This window comes from Salmo salar, chromosome ssa29, assembly GCF_905237065.1.
Source record: "Salmo salar chromosome ssa29, Ssal_v3.1, whole genome shotgun sequence".
Classification (NCBI taxonomy): domain Eukaryota; kingdom Metazoa; phylum Chordata; class Actinopteri; order Salmoniformes; family Salmonidae; genus Salmo; species Salmo salar.
Window position 1 is genome coordinate 12589072 of NC_059470.1, and position 23987 is coordinate 12613058.

The following is a 23987-nucleotide window of genomic DNA, read 5'->3' on the forward strand; positions in this document are numbered from 1 at the left end:
AGACGTTAACATACACTAAGTTGACTGTGCCTTTAAACAGCTAGGAAAATTCCCAAAAATTATGTCATGGCTTTAGAAGCTTCTGATAGGCTAATTGACATCATTTGAGTCAATTGGAGGTGTACCTGTGGATGTATTTCAAGGCCTACATTCAAACTCAGTGCCTCTTTGCTTGACATCATGGGAAAATCAAAAGAAATCAGCCAAGACCTCAGGAAAAAAGTTGTAGACCTCCACAAGACTGGTTCATCCTTGGGAGCAATTTCCAAACGCCTGAAGGTACCACGTTCATTTGTACAAACAATAGTACGCAAGAATAAACACCATGGGACCACGCAGCCGTCATATCGCTCAGGAAAGAGACGCGTTCTGTCTCCCTGAGAAAGTGCGAATCAATCCCAGAACAACGGCAACGGACCTTGTGAAGATGCTGGAGGAAACAGGTACAAAAGTATCTATATTCACAGTAAAATGAGTCCTTTATCGACATAACCTGAAAGGACGCTCAGCAAGGAAGAAGCCACTGCTCCAAAACCACCATAAAAAAAGCTAGACTACGGTTTGCAACTGCACATGAGGACAAAGATTGTACTTTTTGGAGAAATGTTCTCTGGTCTGATGAAACAAAAATAGAACTGTTTGGCCATAATGACCATCGTTATGTTTGGAGGAAAAAGGGGGAGGCTTGCAAGCCAAAGAAGTGGGGATACTTTGCTGCAGGAGGGACTAGTGCACTTCACAAAATAGATGGCTTCTTGAGGTAGGAAAATTATGTGGATATATTGAAGCAACATCTCAAGACATCAGTCAGGAAGTTAAAGCTTGGTCGCAAATGGGTCTACCAAATGGACAATGACCCCAAGCATACTTCCAAAGTTGTGGCAAAATGGCTTAAGGACAACAAAGTCAAGGTATTGGGGTGGCCATCACAAAGCCCTGACCTCAGTCCTATAGACAATTTGTGGGTAGAACTGAAAAAGCGTGTGTGAGCAAGGAGGCCTACAAACCTGACTCAGTTACACCAGCTCTGTCAGGAGGAATGGGCCAAAATTCACCCAACTTATTGTGGGAAGCTTGTGGAAGGCTCCCCAAAATGTTTGACCCAAGTTAAACAATTTAAAGGCAATGCTACCAAATACTAATTGAGTGTATGTAAACTTCTGACCCACTGGGAACGCGATGAAAGAAATAAAAGCTGAAATAAATCATTCTCTCTACTATTATTCTGACATTTCACATTCTTAAAATAAAGTGGTGATCCTAACTGACCGAAGACAGGGAATTTTTACTAGGATTAAATGTCAGGAATTGTGAAAAACTGAGTTTAAATGTATTTGGCTAAGGTGTATGTAAACTTCTGACTTCAACTGTATTGTAGGCTACTTATAATTGTGTATGACTGTAGATGTTTTTCTATGTTTGTCCACACGTACTGAAAACAGCTTGTGTGAATCTGTGTTAGCCCTTGATGCTAAATGCGGCTAATGAGACAGTATGGGTTTCCCTGGTCTGGGAAAAGGTGCCGGGGACGCAGGGACAGATCGCCATGGAGATGGATTTGATGGGATGCTCTGTGCTTTTGTAGTGTATCGCCGACTGACATTGGCTGACATAATCAGGTCACTGAGACGGTCAAAGCCCTGGGCTACAGTCCTTTGCTCCCCACCTCATTATTTCAGAGCATTATTCAGTCTGAGCACTCTGAAACGTGCACCACACTACTAACGTAGCCAGGGTCCCCCCACCGCACACGCGCGCACGTACACACCACCACCCCTCTTATACTGGGAAGGGAACATTACAGAGACTAAATGCATGACTGGAACTTGACTGGGAGGCCGACAAACACTGCCTCAGAAGCTGCCCACCGTAAAAGCAGAAATGGTGTCGGTATGTAGACTCTCAAATAGGAAACAAAAGAATAGCTTTTATCAGACTTTGGTGTTTATTTTGCTGGGAGAATGATAGAGGAACTAGAACAGCTCGAATACATGTACACTTCTTGAATATTAATTCTCTAGCTAGGTAAGACAACATTGTGACAGCATTGTAACTGTACTAAAGCACAAGGACTTTGATAAAAGGTATCTGTGTGAAAATCCCTGTCCTGCATTGATTTTGAGTCCTTTCTTCTCCTAAGAGAGGTCTTTTATTCTAAATTAAGTATTTTGGTATTTTGAAGAGAGCGGAACACAGTACAGTAGGGGTTACAGTCATTCACCCTATCACTAATGTCCATTGGATTTCTTCAGGGGCGCAACTTTGGTTTTATAAGTGGGGGGGACATAATATATATATTTTCTTTTTTGTCAGATAAACACTCCAAACAGCCTACCCGACTGCTCATAGGCGTCCGCGTGGTCCTAAAGCACCCCGTTGCCTTGTTTGTATCACGTTTCAATGATGAAAATGCAATTTCAGAATGTGGGGGGGACATGTCCCCCGTCCCTAGTGAAAGTTGCACCCTGGATTTCTTGTTAGAGTAGGTTCCAGACAGGGGCCTTGAAAAGCATTGGATTTAATAATGTGGCTTTAACATGTGTCAACCTGATTATGAAGTATATGTGTCCAGTAATCAACGAAGCCACTCTTCAGTCCCATCTTTGTGATTAAGGCTGTACTGTAAGAAAGAGTTCATTCAATAATGAATTTCATATCAGTACACAGTCTGCCTAAGGAAAGCACTACACCATTTTACCTTAGTTCCTCAGTATCGAAACGTGAATGAGAAGATTGAGGCCATACTAGAGGAAACATTTCCTCACAAATGTTTCTGTCATATGACTACGTATTCCCTTGTACTATGCACAATTTTACCACACATTCTGTGCCATACCTTCCATGACTCCATAGAGAAACCTATAATATTTGACAAAGAGAGAAATGGTAAGATATATGACCTGAAAAGTAGCTAGCCCCAAAACGGTCTGTGATGGGGGGGGGAACTCCCAGCCCTGTTAACCCCTGGTGGCTGGTCTTTGTGTTTCCTGGTGAAACCCCCATGAGCCATCCATCCACTTCAATGGGCTTTGATAAAGGCTACAGCCCGCAGGGCAGACACTGCTGTTACTAATGCACACTACACCAGGTAGGAACACCCACATGCACTGTTAACCTGCATGCACACAACCAGGGAGGAACTCCATTGGAATACAAATCACTCCTGCTCGTGGAAGTCCTCAGAGGTAGAGGAAACATTCTGGCATTGCCATTTTAACTTTTGAACACCTGCTTTAACGATAACAGCAGGACAAATTAAGCCAGGTGAATGCTAGTTGCTGTGCAGATTTGCATGTTGTGGAAGATTTTACTGTACCCAACATTACCTACACCGGCATTCCATCTTAGAGCCAGACAATCAAGAGGATTCGGGAGATGTATAAAGCAATTTACATACCCTTATCAAATTGATATGCTTGGTGTCTTGGAGCTCTAATGAAGAAAGTCAGGATTTCCCAACAAGGGCCTCTATTCACTTCATGGAGAGAGAAGGAGGGGGAAATGGCTAAGGATATTGTCTGGCCACCATGGCTAACGCCACCGATTGTCCTGGCTGAGGAGATGACATGACATTTCTGTGGAAACAAGAGAAGAGCAGCATAATCTTCATTGTATTTATTTATTTATTTATTTTCACCTTTATTTAACCAGGTAGGCTAGTTGAGAACAAGTTCTCATTTGCAACTGCGACCTGGCCAAGATAAAGCATAGCAATTCGACACATACGACAACACAGAGTTACACATGGAATAAACAAAACATACAGTTAATAATACAGTAGAACAAAATAAAACACAAAGTCTATATACAGTGAGTGCAAATGAGTTAAGTTAATAAATAGGCCATGGTGGCGAAGTAATTACAATATAGCAATTAAACACTGGAATGGTAGATGTGCAGAAGATGAATGTGCAAGTAGAGATACTGGGGTGCAAAGGAGCAAGATAAATAAATACAGTATGGGGATGAGGTAGGTAGATAGATGGGCTGTTTACAGATGGGCTATGTACAGGTGCAGTGGTCTGTGAGCTGCTCTGACAGCTGGTGCTTAAAGTTAGTGAGGGAGATATGAGTCTCCAGCTTCAGAGATTTTTGCAGTTTGTTCCAGTCATTGGCAGCAGAGAACTGGAAGGAAAGATGACCAAAGGAGAAATTGGCTTTGGGGGTGACCAGTGAGATATACCTGCTGGAGCGCGTGCTACGAGTGGGTGCTGCTATGGTGACCAGTGAGCTGAGATAAGGCGGGGCTTTACCCAGCAGAGACTTGTAGATAACCTGTAGCCAGTGGGTTTGGCGACGAGTATGAAGCGAGGGCCAACCAACGAGAGCATACAGGTCGCAATGGTGGGTAGTGTATGGTGCTTTGGTGACAAAACGGATGGCACTGTGATAGACTGCATCCAGTTTGTTGAGTAGAGTGTTGGAGGCTATTTTATAGATGACATCACCGAAGTCTAGGATCGGTAGGATGGTCAGTTTTACGAGGGTATGTTTGGCATCATGAGTGAAGGATGCTTTGTTGCGATATAGGAAGCCGATTCTAGATTTAATTTTGGATTGGAGATGCTTAATGTGAGTCTGGAAGGAGAGTTTACAGTCTAACCAGACACCTAGGTATTTGTAGTTGTCCACACATTCTAAGTCAGAACCGTCCAGAGTAGTGATGCTGGGCGGGTGGGCAGGTGCGGGCAGTGATCGATTGAATAGCATGCATTTAGTTTTACTTGCGTTTAAGAGCAGTTGGAGGCCACGGAAGGAGAATTGTATGGCATTGAAGCTCGTCTGGAGGTTAGTTAACACAGTGTCCAAAGAGGGGCCAGAAGTATACAGAATGGTGTCGTCTGCGTAGAGGTGGATCAGAGAATCACCAGCAGCAAGAGCGACATCATTGATTAATGTGTTCATTAATGAGTTCTGCTGAGAGAAGGGAGAGAGAGAGCGAAAGAGGACCCAGGTCCTGACACGCCTCACGATTGGAAAAAAAATACAGGAGGAGGAAAAAGACAAAAAGGAACGAGAAACATAAAGAATGCTGGTTGGACAAAGCTGACAATACTATTGTTTGTGAGAAGGTGCCACAGCGTATGTTGTTAAAAAATGCCATAACTGGCTGTAGCCTGAGACCAAAGCATGTCTTCTCCATGGACCTCTCTGAATCTACAGGTAAAATAATAATAAGTTGTGGGTGCTTATATTTGTTCTGTTATACACAAATGTGTGATGGAAATGTGTTTCTTCCGTATCCCAACTCCCCCTGAGACACCCACAGGGAGTGGGGTCACAGTAAAGGTCGCCATTGGCCAGCACCCCTAGAGCAATTAGGGTTTAGTGCCTTGCTCAAGGGCACAGCGACAGATTTTTCACCTAGTCGGCTCCAGTATTCAAGCCAGCGACCTTTCGGTCAGTGGCCCAACGCTCTACACTCGAGGCTACCTGCCGCCCACCAGGTCTTCCCTCTAAATGTATTATGTTTTACAGAATCAGTGTCACAATCGACTGCCTTGAGAAATGCCATTTGAGCACTGCCATGCAACACCCAGGAAGTCTGAGGGAGAGGTGGAGACGCGGCGCTAGCGGTGTGTCCGGGGACGAGAGCTAAGCTGTCAGTTCCCTGCCTGTGTGTTATTACGTTTATAGAACAACCACTTAGTCCAATAAGGATGAATAATTGAGCGGAACAAGTCAACCGCCACAGAGGCACGCGAAGCCAGCCGTCGGGAGGCATGAGCGTCAGGCGGCGCAATAAAATATGCTAAGTGGCAGGAGAGGAGAGCATTACAGGGTGGAATCGGAGCAGGCGACACGGAGCGCGGAGAGAGAGAGATAAATTATCTGTCGCTTAATGCGAAGCAACGTAAGCAAATGAGCCGTGGAGGGGATGAATTACAGATTGCCGGCCTACAATTCTACCACTGATCCCTCCACATTATATCAAACAGGGAATGGGGAGAGAGGGGAGGGGGACCAGGCAGAGGGAGGCATGGCAGGAAGAATTAGATTAGCACCGGGAGCAGTGGTGAGATGCTGGACTACAGTATGAAGGGATCTGTTTGCATCTCGCTGTGAAATCATATGAAGTGACAGGTGCATGTGTAATAATTGAATCCCTGCCTAGATTAAATTATGTCGGTGTCTCATTTATACACGAGGCTTGAAGTAGGTCGAAACCCTGTGCAGCATGAGCTACCAAAACATTCATTGTGCTTGTGTCCATTTATTTTGCTTTGAATTTTGCCTGTGACTGTTTACATATCTATAACAAAAAATGCGAACGTGCCAGCCCAAATCTTCCAGCCTGGTCCAAACGACAAGGTTTGTAAAATAATGGCAACCCCAACCATGTTCACTCTCCTCTGGCATAATGGGTGCTGTTGTTCTGTCAGTGGAGAGAGCAGGCAGAGAGACTGAAGTTGTCTGTCCAGGACCAGTCCTCAGATGACATTAACCTTCATCATTGGGAAGAGGCGCTAAGTCCCCCCCCCCCTAAAGCGCTACTCTTGGCCGCACTCTGGCAGCTCTGAGAGCTAAAACGCTGCGGTGACACTCTGCCGCCCTTTTTGATCTGCACTTCCTGATTACAGCCGTGGAGGAGAGCAGAGGAGAGCTGGGGGGGAGGAAGAGGGGAGTAGGGGATGCAGTACCCCAGGGACCCTGGGAGCTGTTTGGTCGTGTGTGTGTGTGTGTGCGCGTTGAGGGAAGGGGAAGGGAGGGAGATCTCTCAACACAGCCACATTACCAACCCCCCCTTAACAGAAACAGACAGAGACGCATATACACACATGAATCACACACACACGCCCCTCTCCTGGCCTGATGATGGATAACACAGTCAGTGGTCTGCACCAGCACACACACAGGTACTCAGAGCTGACCTTTGCAGTGTGCTCCCAGCTGGGTGCTCTGCCTTTGCTTGCCTTGGCCTATAAAAAGCTCCTCTGTGACAGATGATCAGAGAATCTGCCTGTGCGTTCCCTCATACACTTACTCAACCATCAAGTGCTCTGCGCTTGGGCTTGATACTGTCATTCTAATGGTTTGGGCGCTCACTGATATACTTGTATTGACGTGCACAGTACTTTATGTTTTACTTGCTGTGGGATTTCATACAGAACATGAACATCGCTCCATACTTCTGTCCAGTAGATCACACGAACAATATGTTCTAATGGCGTTCACCCTCCTACACTTATCCGTGTACTGTAGCTCACTGGAACGACCCATCTGATTTCTTCCCTTCTCCTCTCACCCCTCCTTCGTAGATAATTGGAACGATCCCACTTATGCCCAACTCTGGGGGGCCCTCGAGCCAATCAGGGGGCGTAAACCCAGCGCTGCAGGTCCAGCCAATTACACCCCAGCTTCTGACCAACGCCCAGGGCCAGATCATCGCCACGGTGATCGGCAATCAAATCCTGCCTGTCATCAACACCCAGGGAATCACACTGTCACCAATCAAGCCTGGACAGCAGGTAACCACACACACAGACGTACAGTACACGCACACACATGCACAGATACAAACATGCGTGGACACACACACACACACACACACACACACACACACACACACACACACACACACACACACACACACACACAATGCAGACACATGAAGATATGTTCTTAATCACAGTACATTTGCAGACCAAAAACATTTTCCATCCAATTGGCGACAGATTTTCATGCGACTATTCTAAATTCCACATAAGCAAATGATGCGCATTTTCCCACCAGAGATGTGTTTCCATCAAACGGACTTGTTGCGAATAAAAGGCTGTGCGTGATGATGTAGTGCTTAGAAAAATGACTTCAACTCTACTGATGGTTTTGTCACAAAAACAATTATATAGCGAATGTGTCCACTCTGGTATTGGTACGTGCGCGCTAGCCAACAGTTTGCAGATACAGTGCGGGTATAGCCTACATGATGAGATTATTATGGACAAAAGAGCAAGATTATTTACATTTGTCAAACGTCAACCAAGCATCGAACATCATGTCACCAGAATAAGACCCTCGATATTTATAGGAAAGGAGCATCAAGCTCATCACCGTGCACTTTCACCACCCTGTGAAGTTCACCGTAACTTATTTCATCTGTAGCCTAATAAACTGCATGCTTTCCCGAGTCGTAGTGGGAGGACCACACAACATGTTATCGCATGATGGTTAGAGCGGCAGGTGGCCTAGCGGTTAGAGCATTGGCCGAATCCCCGAGGCGACAAGGTAAAAATCTGTCGTTCTGCCCCTGAACAAGGCAGTTAACCCACTGTTCCTAGGCTGTCATCGTAAATCATATATTTTTCTTAACTGACCTGCCTAGTGAAATAAAAGTAAAATCAAAAAATGTATCAATATTTGCGCATAAAAGCTTTTCCACCGCCATTTATCGCATAATTAACTTTACCATCACAAAAAGATCCCACCTTGTCCAGCGTGTGTTTTTTGTCGACATTTGGAAAGTTTACTGACAAATTTGCTCTTTCCGTCAGGCCTGTCGTGACATTTTTTTAGGCATAAAAAGGTTGGATGGAAACCTGGTTATAGGAACACATAGATACACACTATAAAAAATGGGCGAGGAGAAAAATCATCTGTGTAGATTGAACTTTTTTTCGGGTTTACTCTTGAGAAAAGTAACCTGTACAAAACGAGTCAAGTCTGATGTTTTTTTCTTTCAGCTATCAAGTCGTCTCATCTTCTGTCTAAACGCAACTTGAAAAGGTTATACCTTCACAAAAAACATAACTCCCAACTGTAACATTTCATTGGTCCCAGTGTTTGGAAGAAGTTGCTTTCGATAAAACCATTCAAATGGACTCTTTTGACTAGGGCAGTAAAGATTATAGAAATACTACAGAAAGAAGAAAAAAATCTGTCAAGCAGTGTGCGTGTGCGTAAAGCACCTGTCAGGCATCCTCTTAGACTCCCTCTCAGGAAGTATGCAGAGCTCATGCAGAGCTCCTGCAGAGCCAAACAAATAGCAATGCTTTTCATCATCCCATTTAAAACTAAAATACTCCCCCCCCACACACCTATTTGACCTCTGTGACCTGAGCATGTAATTCTCCTTCATAATCAAACATTTGAAGGGATAATCATGTGTCTCTAGCTAGCGAAACAATACAAGACCAGACTGAACCTCTAAACAGGACAGAAGGCTCTCTTGTGCTCGGAAGAACATGAGTTCTTTAATGCTGTTTGTTTGTATGAGTGAGGTTAAATCCCACCTAGTGCGGAAGTTTTATGTACAAAGTAAATAGCTTCCTTCTTTTGGACTTGTACATACATGGTAGGTGACAGACGCACACCTACTAATGAAACCAAATAAATTACACAGGTTTAAGTCTACCTAATATCAACCAGGCTTTCAGCCATAAAAAAAAAGCAGGTTAAAAAAGTGAAACGTGATATGTAAATGGGAAGGACAATAGTTCAATCTGATAGGGTGGATTAACTCAGAAGACGGCCTTAAATGTGACTTCACGGAACACCAGATCACACTCGAGATCGAATGGAGGCATTTGTAATAAAGTTTATGGTTTTTGTCCTCACTTCAAAGACGCACGACGACGACAGTTCCACAGGTGTAATTTACGGTTGTCAGCGCCGGCAGTGCGGAATATTTCCAGTGAAGCTAGATAATTCTCTCTGCCTGTCAGCTGTCTTGACAGTATGTGCATCTCTGTTGACATCCACCGCACTTTCCAAACAACACACATACCGAGGGGAAAATAATTAATAGCGAGAGAGAGGAGTGGGAAAGCCAACCTAGTTTACGGAGGAGACGGCCTTCACTTTAGAGTGAAGACATATCAGCTTGATCTTGTAAGAGCAATTCATTTGCTCACAAACATGAAAATACATTGTTTTCATGGAGCCGAAGCACATTGCCTGTAAATCCTAAATGATGTTTGATACGGGAGAGGGGGTGTCCACGTGTCTTTTCCTGCACAGACCTGCCTTCATTAGCAATTCCTATTGTCATAGTGTTCTCTACACTCCTGTATAGAGAGAGAGAGAGAGAGAGAGAGAGAGAGAGAGAGAGAGAGAGAGAGAGAGAGAGAGAGAGAGAGAGAGAGAGAGAGAGAGAGAGAGAGAGAGAGAGAGAGAGAGAGAGAGAGAGAGAGAGAGAGAGAGAGAGAGAGAGAGAGAGAGAGAGAGAGAGAGAGAGAGAGAGAGAGAGAGAGAGAGAGAGAGAGAGAGAGAGAGAGAGAGAGAGAGAGAGAGAGAGAGAGAGAGATATCTCATCTCCTATCAAACCCCACTGTCTGTCTCTACACAAATGTAACACTGTCTGTTTCAATAAAAACCTAGCCCTGACTAGTTTACTCTATTGATACTGCATTGTGTGTTATCATTCTGAATAGTTGTTAGCATACACTGTAATGATCATATAACCTCTTTACACAAACCTAATCATATTATGTTCAGCTGTTAATGTCAAATAGAATTGCTGCAGTGTCACAGCAATGTACAGGTGCTGGAGAGTCACCATAACTGCTGTGGGTGGTTATGAAGATCGCTTATAGTGCTATTGGTGCAACGTTATAGGGGTTGTATTGTTGTTTTAAGTCAATATTTCATTTCTGTGTGTCCTCAGCTGCCTCAGGCTCAGCATGTTCAGACAGGCCCAGTGTCGTCTCAGCCCAACCTGCTCCACATGCCCCACAGCCAGAGTCCTCTCCGCCAGGCCTCTTCCTCCTCCTCGTCCTCATCTTCCTCCTCCGCCCTCAGCGTGGGTCAGCTGGTCAGCAGTGAGTACCCGGTGACACACGCACGCACACACACTCGCGCGCGCACGCACACACACACACACACACACACACACACACATACATGTTAAGAGAACATACAAGTCTACAGATAAACCTACATTGTCAGAGAATTGTTTTAATTGACCGCAGTCTTTGGTACGGTGAACCTTCTATTTCAAGAGCACTGGATTTCTGTTTGTCCAGAAACTTTAGATTGTTCTCCTTCCTCTTCTTAAAGGATTTATTTAATATTCTGTTTATTAGACTATCAAAAACACTGTGTGTAGTGAAGACCAGCCTCAGATTCCAAATGCTTAGCCCTCTGTGGACCCTTAATAAATCATAGGGCCTAAGGCTTTTCAGCTTGCCAACCGTTGCCTTAAAAACTCTGATTTAGTCAGATAAATATAAATACATTTAATTTGGCACAGGCTATTCACTTAAATTCCCTCATTTTGAAGGCATCTGCGGCTGAGTTCTGCATTCAATATAAAGGAGTTGCCATTGATCAACTTGTTTTATGTACTGGGTGGTTTGAGCCCTGAATTCTGATTGACTGAAAGCCATGGTATATCAGACCATATACCACGGGTATGGCAAAACATTTAGTTTTACTAAATTGGTAACCAGTTTATAATAGCAATAGGACTCCTCGGCTAAGGGCTGGGCCTAAGAACAGCCCTTAGCCATGGTATATTGGCCATATACCACACCTCCTCTGGCCGTATTGCTTAATTACACCATGGCATTGTTGATAATACTTGTTTCTGATTGGCTTGAAGGCCATTCTAGAGTGTGCATTATTTCCTTGTAACGCATGGTATATCAGCACGGTAAAATTCGATGGCTATAGTTCATTCTTACATGTTCTATGTTTCAGCTGCTTTTGAAAACAACAGTCGAATTCAATTCAATTGTCATACTAGCAAGCGAGGACTGATGGTTTGGTTAGCTAAACTAGCAAGTCTGTTTGTTTGGTTACCAAGGCAACTACCGTAGCTACCTAGTAAACGTTCTAGCTACTTCAGTGGACGTTGAACACATTTCTACTGTCAAATGAACACATAGAAGTGATCGGCATGGTATGAAAGGTTCTCCGTCAATGCATCGCGGAACACACCTTCCACGTGGTTCTAGAATGCATAGCCCCTCGGTGAATATCCCGTATGTGGACATGGAGCCTTATTTCTGCGTCCAATCATACATAATACACTTTTTGATTCTACATTCCTCTTGCCAATATACTGCCCTTCGACCAGCTCATTGTATTTGCAAGGTCCAAGGGTAACACTTTATTTGGATAGTCCATCTGTAGATGCTTTACAGACTATCCACAAACCATTATTAGCATTCAACCTAACTATCTACTAACCCTAACCTTAACCCGTATCCTAACCCTAAACTTAACCCTAACCCTAACCTTAACCCTTACCCTTATTCTAAACCTAACCCTAAACGTAACCTTAGCAAGCAGTTGCTTATCAACAGATAGTATCCATACTATAGTAAAGTATGACCAACATTTTTATTCTAAATGAGTGGATGGTATTTTTCAAGCATTCAATGTCTTTTCAGATCACAAATACCTACACAGGGTACATAGGAATTTCAAACCCAATGTAAATGAAATGCAACGTCATCATATGGAATGTGTATTATTTGGTAAAGCCTTGAAGGCAGTCGTATAGGAAGGAGACCAGCGATGGATCACAGTGGACAGACAGTGATCCAGAGAGGACTAATCATTTCATATAGAAACGCACTTCAGCGGCTCTCCGTTGGGGGATGATCAGATGCTCACCAAGGTTGAACCGATGAGGATGCAGTTAGTGACCATCCTCCCATCCTTTTAAGATATACAGGGCCTGCATCCCAAATGGCAGCTTATTCCGTATATAGTGCCCTGCATTTGACTAGGCGAACCCTCCATTCAGTGGGGGAAAAAAATAACGATAGGTCCTGGTCAAAGTAGTGCACTACATTGGGAGTAGGGTGCCATTTGGGATGACTTGGTCCCATGTCTCCAGATGTTCGCACGTCTAGCGCTCTGCCGCCGTAGAAGCTCAGAATCGCTGCGTCTCTTATGAGGCCTCACGGCAAGATGGCAGCCCGATAGATTTTTTTCTTCTTAAATACGCTTGGAAAATTCCTTTTAATAATTCATTGATAATGACCAAGATGAATAATTCACTGGCACAAACTTTGCTTTAGTAAGCAGGATGCCAGGGAACCTGACATTGATGTACAATGTGAAATCACTTTTTATTAGCTATGAAATTCTTCAAAATGCTTCAGGGAAAATAGGTCCCCAAAGTCACTTAAATGTGGGTCCGCAAAGCAGCAATTTACAAACAACATTTATACAATAAAATGTCTTCTTTAGAGTAGAGTTGGATGTCATCTTTGAACAACTGAGTAGTGCAGCACACACAGCAGCACAGTCTTTCTGTGGAGGTGTCAATTGACTTCCCCAAAGGAGGGACGGATGATTGGAATGATCCTCTAATAAACATTCCACAGGCTTCTTTTTTTTCATGATAAAAGCACAGAGTTTGGGCTATAAAACTGTTGGCTTTCAGTCTGCTTATTGTTCCTAATGAAACAGGAGGAATGCCGAGAACGGCAATGGCACCACGGCGGACTAGCCTATTGAACGGACATGTCTCTACGCTGCTGTGTCCATTATGTGTCTATGAGCTTTTATGTCGAAGATTAAATGAGGAACGTTTTCAATTTAGTGTTAAACGCAAAGCCCGCCATTCACTCTCGATACCGTCACAGTACATATTGTACAGAGGCTGCTATTATCAACCAGCGGACAGAGAAGCACCAGAATTTCAATCACCGTTAACTCAATTCACAATATATTTCTAAACCTACTGCTGTTGTTCGTCAACAGAGACCAGAAATGTCACATTATAGTGGAATGTATGTGAATTAGCTATATTCTTTGTATTCGGTGTGTTTAATGGCGCTAACCCCCCTCCCTCTGCCTCCATCTGTACTCCCTGACAAATGGTTTTTTAAAGGCGTTTTAACTATACGAAGAGTGCCTTGGTCCTTCTTGTTTTTTGACCCCCCCCCCTCTATCTGTGTTGTATTGTAGACCCCCAGACGGCCGCCAGCGAGGTGGATGGGGTCAACCTGGAGGAGATTCGGGAGTTCGCCAAAGCGTTCAAAATCCGCCGCTTGTCCCTGGGCCTGACCCAGACGCAGGTGGGTCAGGCGCTCAGCGCGGCCGAGGGCCCGGCCTATAGTCAGTCTGCCATCTGCAGGTAAGGAGGACTTGGGGTGCCGAATGATTCACAGCAAAGCATGCTATTTTCTGGCATCGATCTGTTGATTATGGTGTCTCCTGGAATATTCCTATCCTTCCCATCAAGTGATAAAAGTTTTTTTTCTTGACTGCAGTGCAGGAGTTAAGTTGACTTACTCATTGTGGTACTAAAAGGGCAAATGAAAGCAATATCTTACCAGTTTTATTCAAATAAATATGTCGAACCTCGTGTAGAACATCTGAAACCGCTTTATATCGGAATGATGTACGGTCATTTCTCTGTAGATCAACTGATCCTCTCGCTGCGCTCTCCTGTCGGTGTAGTAGTCGCTACAGTAGTCGCTACAGTAGTCGCTACAGTAGTCGCTACAGTAGACAAAGGTGCTCAGGAGTGCTGTCTTTGAGACCGCACATCACCTTCTGGTGTCCATGACGACTCACATCCATATTTCATCTCATATTTAAGCAGACATCATTAAGATATTAAAATGAATACATAATTGAAGACCATCCAGTCAAATCAAGGTCTCGCGTCAATTCTTTGTCCTCCTCTCTTTTTTTTCTTCTCTCCTCTGACATGACTTACTTATGCAAAATACATTACCTAGAGTATTACACGAAGCACTTAAAGCATTTAATAATTACTAAGGCCTATTGCTGTTCACTCTACATTGGGCTTAAGAGAACCTGACAAGAACTGGTCTGTTAATAAGATTGTCATGTTCTACAGTCCCGTAAGGACGTGCGTTTAAACGCTGCGTTTATTCATTAGATAATCAGACATTTGGTGTTACCAGGTAATGTCTCGTCCTTTTTAAGCCTTTCCTCCTTTAACTTCAGCACCAATTAACTAAACCTTACCTAAACCCCTTAGAAGTGCACATCTCTAGCCGTTATATTACAATCACAGCATTCAAACTCCTTCATTCTTAAGTTTCCCATGATCTAAAAGTACAATTATTTCTGTTCTATTTTATTTTTCTCACCAAATTTAGGAAATCAATCGTTTTAATATCGTAATCACATCTAATTAAGTTCGGACATTTGGCAGTGACCTGTGGCTAATGTCATTTTGCCTTTTCTTTGTACTCTACCCACCCATATAGTATTGTGCTTTACTGTAGTAGCATGCATCACTGTCAACAGTTATCATCACTGTGCCCCTTCTTATTCCTGTATTAATTTGTAATGCGCTTCTGAACTGCATGTGCTCTGCTGATGACCTGTCCTGCCTACAGTATGTGACACACTGCTACCATGCGCTCTTAAAATGTTCACCACATCAACATCAAATGGCCCGGTATCATCTGAAACTGGGGGAGCAGGCTTCTTATGAGCAACGGCCCTTTCAAACTAATGTTTCAAGTCTTCAAAAAAATCACCCATGAAATATTTACACGCATGCATAATTCAGACATTTAGAACGTACATTAAAAGCCATTAGCTTCAAAAATAAAGAAACAGGTAATGTGTCCTCGTGAGTTTATCTATGTCGGTAAGACCGTCGTTTTTTTGTTTTGTTGGTATGACGTTTTAAGTAGATCGTCTTCACATGCTTTAGTTTAGTTAACATCAACAGAGACATGGAAGTTGGAGGAGACGAGGGGACCGCGTGCTAGCTTAGGGGCTTGCTGTTGTCATATATCACTGGAACAGACAGTGACACAGAGTTCCATCTTGTCGGATTCCATTGCTCACTTTGTTAAAAAGCTTTATTAGCTTATCACAGGGCCACAAACATCCCATAAGGACATCATCAGACCAATGGGTTTGAATATTGTCTTATCATAGAGTGCTTTGTACAAGCAGCAAATACAATCTGTCGTGTTGGGGCGGCAGGGTAGCCTAGTGGTTAGAGCGTTGGGCTATTAACTGAAAGGTTGCAAGTTCGAATCTCCTAGCTGACAAGGTACAAATCTGTTGTTCTGCCCCTGAACAAGGCAGTTAACCCACTGTTCCTAGGCCGTCATTGAAAATAAGAATTTGTTCTTAACTGACTTGCCTAGTAAAATAAAGTGTAGGGTTAAAATAATGATATTGCATAAATGCTTTTTAGATAACGTTGCAAATTATGATTGATGGCATGGATGACACATTTTCTTGCAGAAAAATATGCATTAAGTTTAAATCCACCTCCTCCTCAATGCAACTACACGTCCAAAGATTCACAGTGCTGTTAATGTGAATACCGCTCAGAATGCATCGGTGCACAGTGTTGTCTTAACTACTCGTTTCTGGTGTAATTCCTGAATGGGGAATTATGTTTCCATGTTTAAGCTGCATGCATTTACAACATTAATTTACACTCAAACTTACACATCAAATGAAGCAGAAACGTGCCTTCACATCCACCCTATTTATATTGCATCGCATCTACTTCTTTCTCCACCTGTACCTGGCATGTTGGATTCATATCTGAAAGCTCGGATACTGATTTAATACATCGGATCTGTCCCCTGTATTCTGTAAGTAATGGACCTTCCACTTAGTCAAATACCCATTCTTACACATGGCCTCACGATATTGTTAAAGGGTTAAACAAACAGCACTGTAAGCATTAGCACTTAGCAGATGTTTATGCATGGCCTGAAAAAGGTACTTTTAAGACCGTTGGGAGAGAGAGAGGAAAGGGGGGTAAAAGAGGTAGATATACAGTATGTATTCATTTCCCACTGGTGGTTCTCAACTAGTAGGAGTGGCTCCTCACTGAGGAGCCAGCCGAGCAGCTCTCCACTCATTTGAGTGCATTTGGTCCCTGTCGATCCATGAAATGTCCTGTTTCTACCCACTCCTTATATTTACTGGCTAATGTATTCCTTGCGGGATGGAACCGTCCTCTTTCCACTGTTTAAGAGTGGCTTATAAATAATACTGCCCGTCGACAAGCAGAAATGTAAAAACAGAGATGGGAAAAGCGGGAAAAACACAGGGTATTATTCGCTTTCGTTCTGTATAACAAGTCGACTCTCCACTAAAAAATGTCTTTCGTTTTGGTCCTGTGAGAGGGGTCCTTTCTCCCAGCTCTGAGGCATCTCCTCACCTGCCTTCCAGGAAAATGATATCAAAGGCATCCGTGATAGGTCGAGGTCATAGAAGAGGCCTAGACATGTTCCGCTGTTGTTTTAAAGGCGTATTCCTTTTTCTCTCAGCCACTCGCCCCCGAACACCTAGACAGATGTCTGGACTCTCATTAGAGGGCAGGGCAGCTTAAACCACACTCTGACACTGATTCCATTATTACACGGCATGTGAGAAACCCAGCAACTTTAGCCCAGGTCCATCATCCTTCAGCACGTCCAAGCCAAACGCCATCTCTGTGCTTGTCTCACAGAACACTGCAGCTGACAGGGTCAAAATACACTGAGTTACAGTACAGATACCCCTTACAATGTTCTAATAGTACAGTAGTATATATCCACTATTTGTTGAGAGCATACTGATCCAGCAAGCCATCATTTAGCTACTGTTCATGACTTAGGAACTCTTTCAGAACTTTGGAACGATAGTTTTGAGCTATTGAGGGTTCTTTTCAAAGGCACTAAAGTACACAATAGGCTAAATTAGAATATTTACTTATGCTTCATGCATTCATAAACTTGCAAGTATATTCAAGACTGAAAAGTGGAAATGTATTCTTTTTAAATATACAATGAGCCCTTAGGAGGGAGAAAAGTTAGAAAAACGTATTAAAATGTCAATTTTTATGAATAATTCAAACTGCTTTTGTAAATGATAGTTCTGTGTTTAAGTGCTTGCACTGCTGCCTGCTTGACCATATGCATGAAAAACCTTGACTTTTATCACTTGAAGGAAGGTATGGGAAAAATTGCATTGTTCGGTTAACCCCTTTTTACCATTTTCTGATTGATGATATGATAGGTTGATGGTATTGTGTATCAATGCATACTAGTGTAGTCTCCATAGCTAAAGCTCAGTGTTTGACCATTATAGTCAGGTGCTCGGGCAGTTTTATTGGTCCATCTGAAGTATTTTTTTAGCCATTGGCAGGGTCTCCTCACCCCAACGCTGCCTATCTGGGACAGAGAACTACAGCCACAGCCAACCAAACAAAAGACAAGCGAACAAAGCGAAAACAAAATGGCACCACATGTAACGTTCACTTTCAACTGCTATAACTTTGGCTACAAACTGTCATGGATGTAACCAAGGCTGGTGGGTGTCTCTGTCCCAGTGGCAGCTGCTTGGGATAGGAGGCCCAGTTCACTGAGGCAGGCAGGTTATCCCTTGGCCCAGCAGGGCACCTAAGTAAGATTCTTCTCTCTCAATTCTCCCCAGACACACCATCCTGAGAAGCCACTTTTTCCTACCACAGGAAGCCCAAGAGAACCCTATAGGTAGCAGTCTGACAGGCAAACTGAACCCTGGCCTTTTATATCCTGCCAGGTTTGAGAAGTTGGACATCACCCCAAAAAGCGCCCAGAAGATTAAGCCGGTTCTGGAGCGCTGGATGGCCGAGGCCGAGGCCCGCCACCGGTCCGGCATGCAGAACCTGACCGAGTTTATCGGCAGTGAGCCCTCCAAAAAACGCAAGCGGAGGACCTCTTTCACCCCACAAGCGCTGGAGATCCTCAACAGCCACTTTGAGAAGAACACGCACCCCTCTGGACAGGAAATGACTGAGATAGCTGAGAAACTGAACTATGACCGTGAGGTGGTCCGTGTCTGGTTCTGCAACAAGAGGCAAGCGTTGAAAAACACAATAAAGCGGTTGAAACAGCCCGGTGACCTGGACCTGGACCTCGGCCCGACCGCGCCCATGGACCCTCTCTCTGATTCTCTGGAAGAGCTCCCAAAATGAACGACCAAAACTAGAGGTAAAGAGGAAAGTCCTAACAACATGGTGGATCATGACCCAAAGTAAGATGAAGACTGAAAGAACATTCCTCTCCCTTTTTAAAGGCAACTGAAAGGACAGTTATGAAAGTTTGCAAACAAAAATAAGTGTTGTCCGTGTGATTACCACAGTTATTTAAATATTTTGGCAAAAACCAAATATAAGAAAAAATATGTTCACATTTGAGAGAAAAAATTACAAACCTACAGTGTGCTGTTTCAAAGCAATCGAATTCTGGCCTCATAGACCAGAACATTGTCCAAATTTGGGTTCCCATTAGGGAAATTTTAGTAAAGAGATCATACCAAAATCAAAGACAAAAACACTAACTACTTACCAAAGTCTGTTGCATCAGAATACTAAGAATAATTTTTTAAGTGTAAATGTGTTCTAAATTTTTACATTTGTACTGGCAAAAAATCTACGATATATGTGTGAGGTTGGGTGTACATTTTATCTTTGTTTCACTTAATTTTATTTCCTGGGCTTATATGTAAATATCTACTAAATACCGTCTTCAGATTGAAATCACAATGTCAAAGTTCTCTTTGAAAGATTTGTCGTGTAAATGCATTTTTGTGGTGAAACAATGACATTATGTTGTTTGTCTCAGATTCCTTCTCATCTGCAGCTATTTTAAGTCACAGTGTTTTTACAGGTAACAACTTTTACAGGTATTTATCAATGATTTTATGAGAGTGTCTATGTTTTGTTGATGAAGGACAATAAACTTAAGGCTGTCCAAACAGTGTGAGTATACTCAGTACCTAACCATAAAGGTTCTGTCTCTGTTCACCAAAATATTTATGTCATCCACTACGGAAGACAACGTCTTTTCAACCTTATTTTCCTTTTCTGACAACTGTGACTTTTTTTTATATACATACAGAAACATGCCGTCAATTCTGTTATTTCAGGCCTAGTGTTGTGTCAGGGAGAACTTCCCTCAATGTTATACTGTGTCAAGTGCTGCTGTAAGTCATTCTGTTGCCAAAGCCTGATAGCCAAAGAACACATTACTTCAGCTCAAGGACTTGGGGAGATTTTTACCTTGGCCGATTACGTTTTAGTTATTTTGATGTGCTTATAAGTTCCCTTTTGTTCTTTTTTTTCTGTGGGGTTTCTTTCATACACTGAGTTCAACTACTTTACACAAAAGCCAACGGAATGCCAAATAAAATGTTTACTTTCAAAAGAGAACTCTTTGTTAATTGACAACCCTCTTATATTGCAATATAGAAAATGTGTTGGACTGTGAGGACTTTTCTGCCCATTCCTTTCTGAAGTGTGTGTCTAGTTTGTTCTATTTGCTGTAGCATAGCATAACAGAATTGCTCCCGCGTGTTTCCGATAACAAGGTTTGGGTTACAGGAATCTGAAAACAAGACAACAAAACAAAAAAGGTAGCCCAAGCTTCAAATCATTAAGTACATTCTTCAGAGTACACTGTCACAGAGAACAAATTACACATGTAGAGGATTTAGCAATTATCTCACATTTTTCTGCCCTTAGAGCAAAATATGGATTACTTTCTTTAAGCATTCAGCAACTCATTCTAATCGAATCAATCGGAAGGTTTTTCTCATCTCTGAATCGTTGTCTTCAGGGGTCAAATACTGTTTGCAAAATGTCATGCTGTTGTTTTGTGTTTGTTTTCATTGTCTTTTGCTTTGAGTGATTCTATAGCGAAGCCTTGACAGACAGTATAGCCTAATTAAAAAAGTGTATTGGAAAAAGTTGTGTGAAATGCAAGACAACCCAATAGCCCGTCCGCCAGACATAATCCATATTCATTTCAACTAACAAATCATAGGGTGTTGTTGCTGTGTAGCTGTTAATATACAGATCTAAACAGAGTCTCATCATAACGTCGAAGATCACCCCCCATAGGTGTACTTCAATATTACCAGGACCCACATGGACGATTCAAGGAATCAATATTGTTACACCGTTGATGTGTCAATAACCTATACTGCCAATGTGTTGAACTTCTCCACTGAATATTGCAAACTAGTACATATGTGTAAAACCACTTCTCAGAACTCTTAAGATTTCACATTAATGTGAAATGTTCTTATTTGACTCATATAAAACACTTAAATAAGGTGAAGGGAGAATGGCGAGTGTTACATGACAGGGTGAGTGAACTTGGATTTTCGGCAATGTTTTCGTATTGGTGTGTTTTGTTCAATGTCTGTTAGTCCCCCTGTGCACTGTCGTTGCCTAGCAACGCAAAGTGCACTTGATAACACTTACAAACGCATAAGGAAATAGACATTCATTGATATGGTAGTCTGGACTGTATGTTCCAGTAGGCTGAGGTTGAAGAGGTACTATACATACAAGCTCCCTGACGAGTTCCTTATATTTATTCTTTATGGTATACCTTTACAGGAAGTAGTGTTAAACAGTGTCATAGTACACCTTTTTAGATATTCAAAGTCAGTATTACTAAATAGTGGTCAATCATAATATACTTTAAGTCATATGTGATTTAAATCAATCCAAAGATGTTTGTGTGTTCCCTCCCTGTCTCACCCCACCTCATCCCGACATGTAAGAGAAGTGATGATGCTGCGGCGGATGTATAGTATGGGCATTGTAGTACTGAGGCTTAACAATGAAGCTGTAACCAAAAACAAAGACAAAGAACGGATTTATACCTTCGCTCAACCTTTCGATGCTGGACCAAAGCTCTATAGTTATATGCACATTGTACAGAGAAATGGGTTCATGTCGCTGACAATCTTGAAATACGAAGAGAGTCGATGATTAGATAGGTTGTAGTTCATTGACATTTTACCTCAGCCCTGTCCTCGTACACTGAGCAATGCCATGCAAACGCCATGACAGAAGAAAATACAGAAAAATGGCTCCTGTAAAATGTTTGTAAGTAGTGTTCACTTCTCATGGGGGGGGGGTCAGGGGGGGTTGTGTCTGAACTGAGATTCTGTATGAAATGTGTTTTATTTTTGTCAAGTGGTTTCCAGGGTCACATGTACAGGACTTTCTAAACTTTGTTGTTACTTGTTTTTTTTTCTCTCTCTCTCTGTGACTTTGTTACATGCACTGCTCAGTTACAGTCTTCAAGGTGTGCCCTATTTCAGAAGGGACAAAGAAGGCTTTATAATCGCACCCAATTATGTTAAAAAAAAGAAAAAAAGATTCATAATTTAAATAAATGTTTTCAAACGATATCCACACAGACTCACACAACCAACTGGTTTTGAAATATTGTTAGAACTCAAGAACGACCTTGAAACCAAAGCTGATGAATCTGCAAAGGTTGCTTTAAATTTTATAGACTGAACTTAATCTATAGAGCAATATCTGTTTGGTCAGTTATGCAGCACTTTGTGTATTTCTAAAATTCTTCAAGTCTGTCACATTTATTTGTACCATAATTAATAATAAACAATTGTTTGACATGAATGGACTGTCTTGTTTCTTATGAAATGTAGAATAAATCATCCGAATCTAAAATATATGTTTAGGGACATTTCAGAGAAGTTCTCTGCTAAGAGCTGCATATTGTGATGAAGAAAGCAATAATGCACCACATTCCTAATATAGACTCTTAGAAAAAGAGTGTTCGTTGGGGTTCTAAGAGTGTACCAACAGACATTTTAAACACTGCAGTTGGGGTAATAAGGGATGGATTGCAGAAAATCGGCTTTTTGAATTCACTGTTCTCCAGTCTCGCAAGATTTTGACATATTTTCCTATCCTATTTTACCAATGCATACTTTGCTGTCAACGCAAGTGCATCTCAATTCCATTAAAACCCTGACACAGTGTATACGTACATGTATAGTTGGAGCATAAAGTTAACTCAGACTTCTGTGTTCTGCTCCATATCCCCCCCACCCCACCCCCTTGACTATCAGATTAGAGGGTTTTTTTTTTCTTGCACTTCCACTGTGCCATGATTGAGAGAGATGTGTCCACAAAGGCTTTTCCACCAATGAACCACCTTTCAATACAGAGAGTTTGCACCTAAAAGCAAAACGGACAGGCTGCAAACCTCTGGGGTCAGTAGCAATTCATTTAGATTTCCATAGGGTCAATAGAAAGGAATACATGTCAGGGTTATTTCACATCAATGTTTCATTTCTTTGCCTTAGCAGAAAACAATACCGATACAAGTGTATGAGGGGGAAAACACATTCTTGGGTGAAAGCCTTTTGAAACTAAACTCCAAAGTTTGAAATAGCTTTCTTGTCCATGAAGCCTTTGAAAACTGACTGTCTGGTGAATAGAAAGTAGTAAATAAATAATAATAATAAAAAAAAGCACAGAAAACATAAATTATTAACATTAGGCTGAAAACTGATGTTGAAGATGTTTTTTGTCATCCTTTCAGTTTTTCCCCTCTTCGTTTCCAAATACGAGATGTATTTTTAAGTGGCGATGGTTGAGGTATAACTTGGGCTATTTTATATTCTTTTGTTTTGTATTTATTCCAGTTCCTTTATTTTACTATGTGCCATATCATTGTGCAGAGACAGCTATTCCGACTCACCTTTTTTCACTATCTTCAAATGTTTCTAGTTTGTTGATGGAAAAGTAAACTTCAACTCCAAAAGTTAGTGTCAATAAGTGAGTGACCAGTGCACAGAAACAACAGATCTCACTCTCAACATATAGACAACACGCTAATCTTGTAAGGAGAGGTGTAACCCGATATGTGAGGTGGTATCATAGAAATTGAATAGAATAGACAAACATTCTTAAAGTCCACATGATTTTTCAGTTCACCCATTTGCCTCTGGACAGTGCAATACTGATACAGAATCACACTCAAACGTTCAAAATTGCACAGTTGATATGCAGATATTTTGGTCCACATATCATGGAGCGTTGTTGAGAACCGTAATCAACAAAAATATAGATGTAAACATGCAACAACTTCAAGGATTTTACTGAGTTACATTTCATAGAAGGAAATCAGTCAATTGAAATAAATTCATTTGGCATATGCCCGCCCACTCGGGAGCCAGGCCCACCCATTGGGGAACCAGGCCCAGCCAATGAGTTTTTCCAGACAAAAGGGCTTTATTACAGACATAAATACTCCTCAGCAGCACCCCTCTCCTCA

The 23987-nt window shown here is 42.3% G+C and overlaps 1 protein-coding gene across 3 annotated transcripts in view; it reads left to right on the top strand.

Annotated features, from left to right (window-relative positions):
* Positions 1-18919, top strand: part of LOC106590158 (POU domain, class 6, transcription factor 2) — a 90790-nt gene extending 71871 nt beyond the window's left edge. For 2 of the 3 annotated variants that reach the window (XM_014180821.2, XM_014180822.2), the window contains exons 7-10: positions 7260-7469; positions 10604-10757; positions 13864-14032; positions 18331-18919. In XM_014180821.2, coding sequence (XP_014036296.1) covers positions 7260-7469; positions 10604-10757; positions 13864-14032; positions 18331-18853 — 1056 coding nt within the window. In that variant the 3' untranslated portion in view covers positions 18854-18919. The remainder of the gene's footprint in view (positions 1-7259; positions 7470-10603; positions 10758-13863; positions 14033-18330) is intronic. The other variant, XM_014180823.2, reaches the window with a different exon arrangement.
* The last annotated feature ends 5068 nt before the right edge of the window (positions 18920-23987 follow it).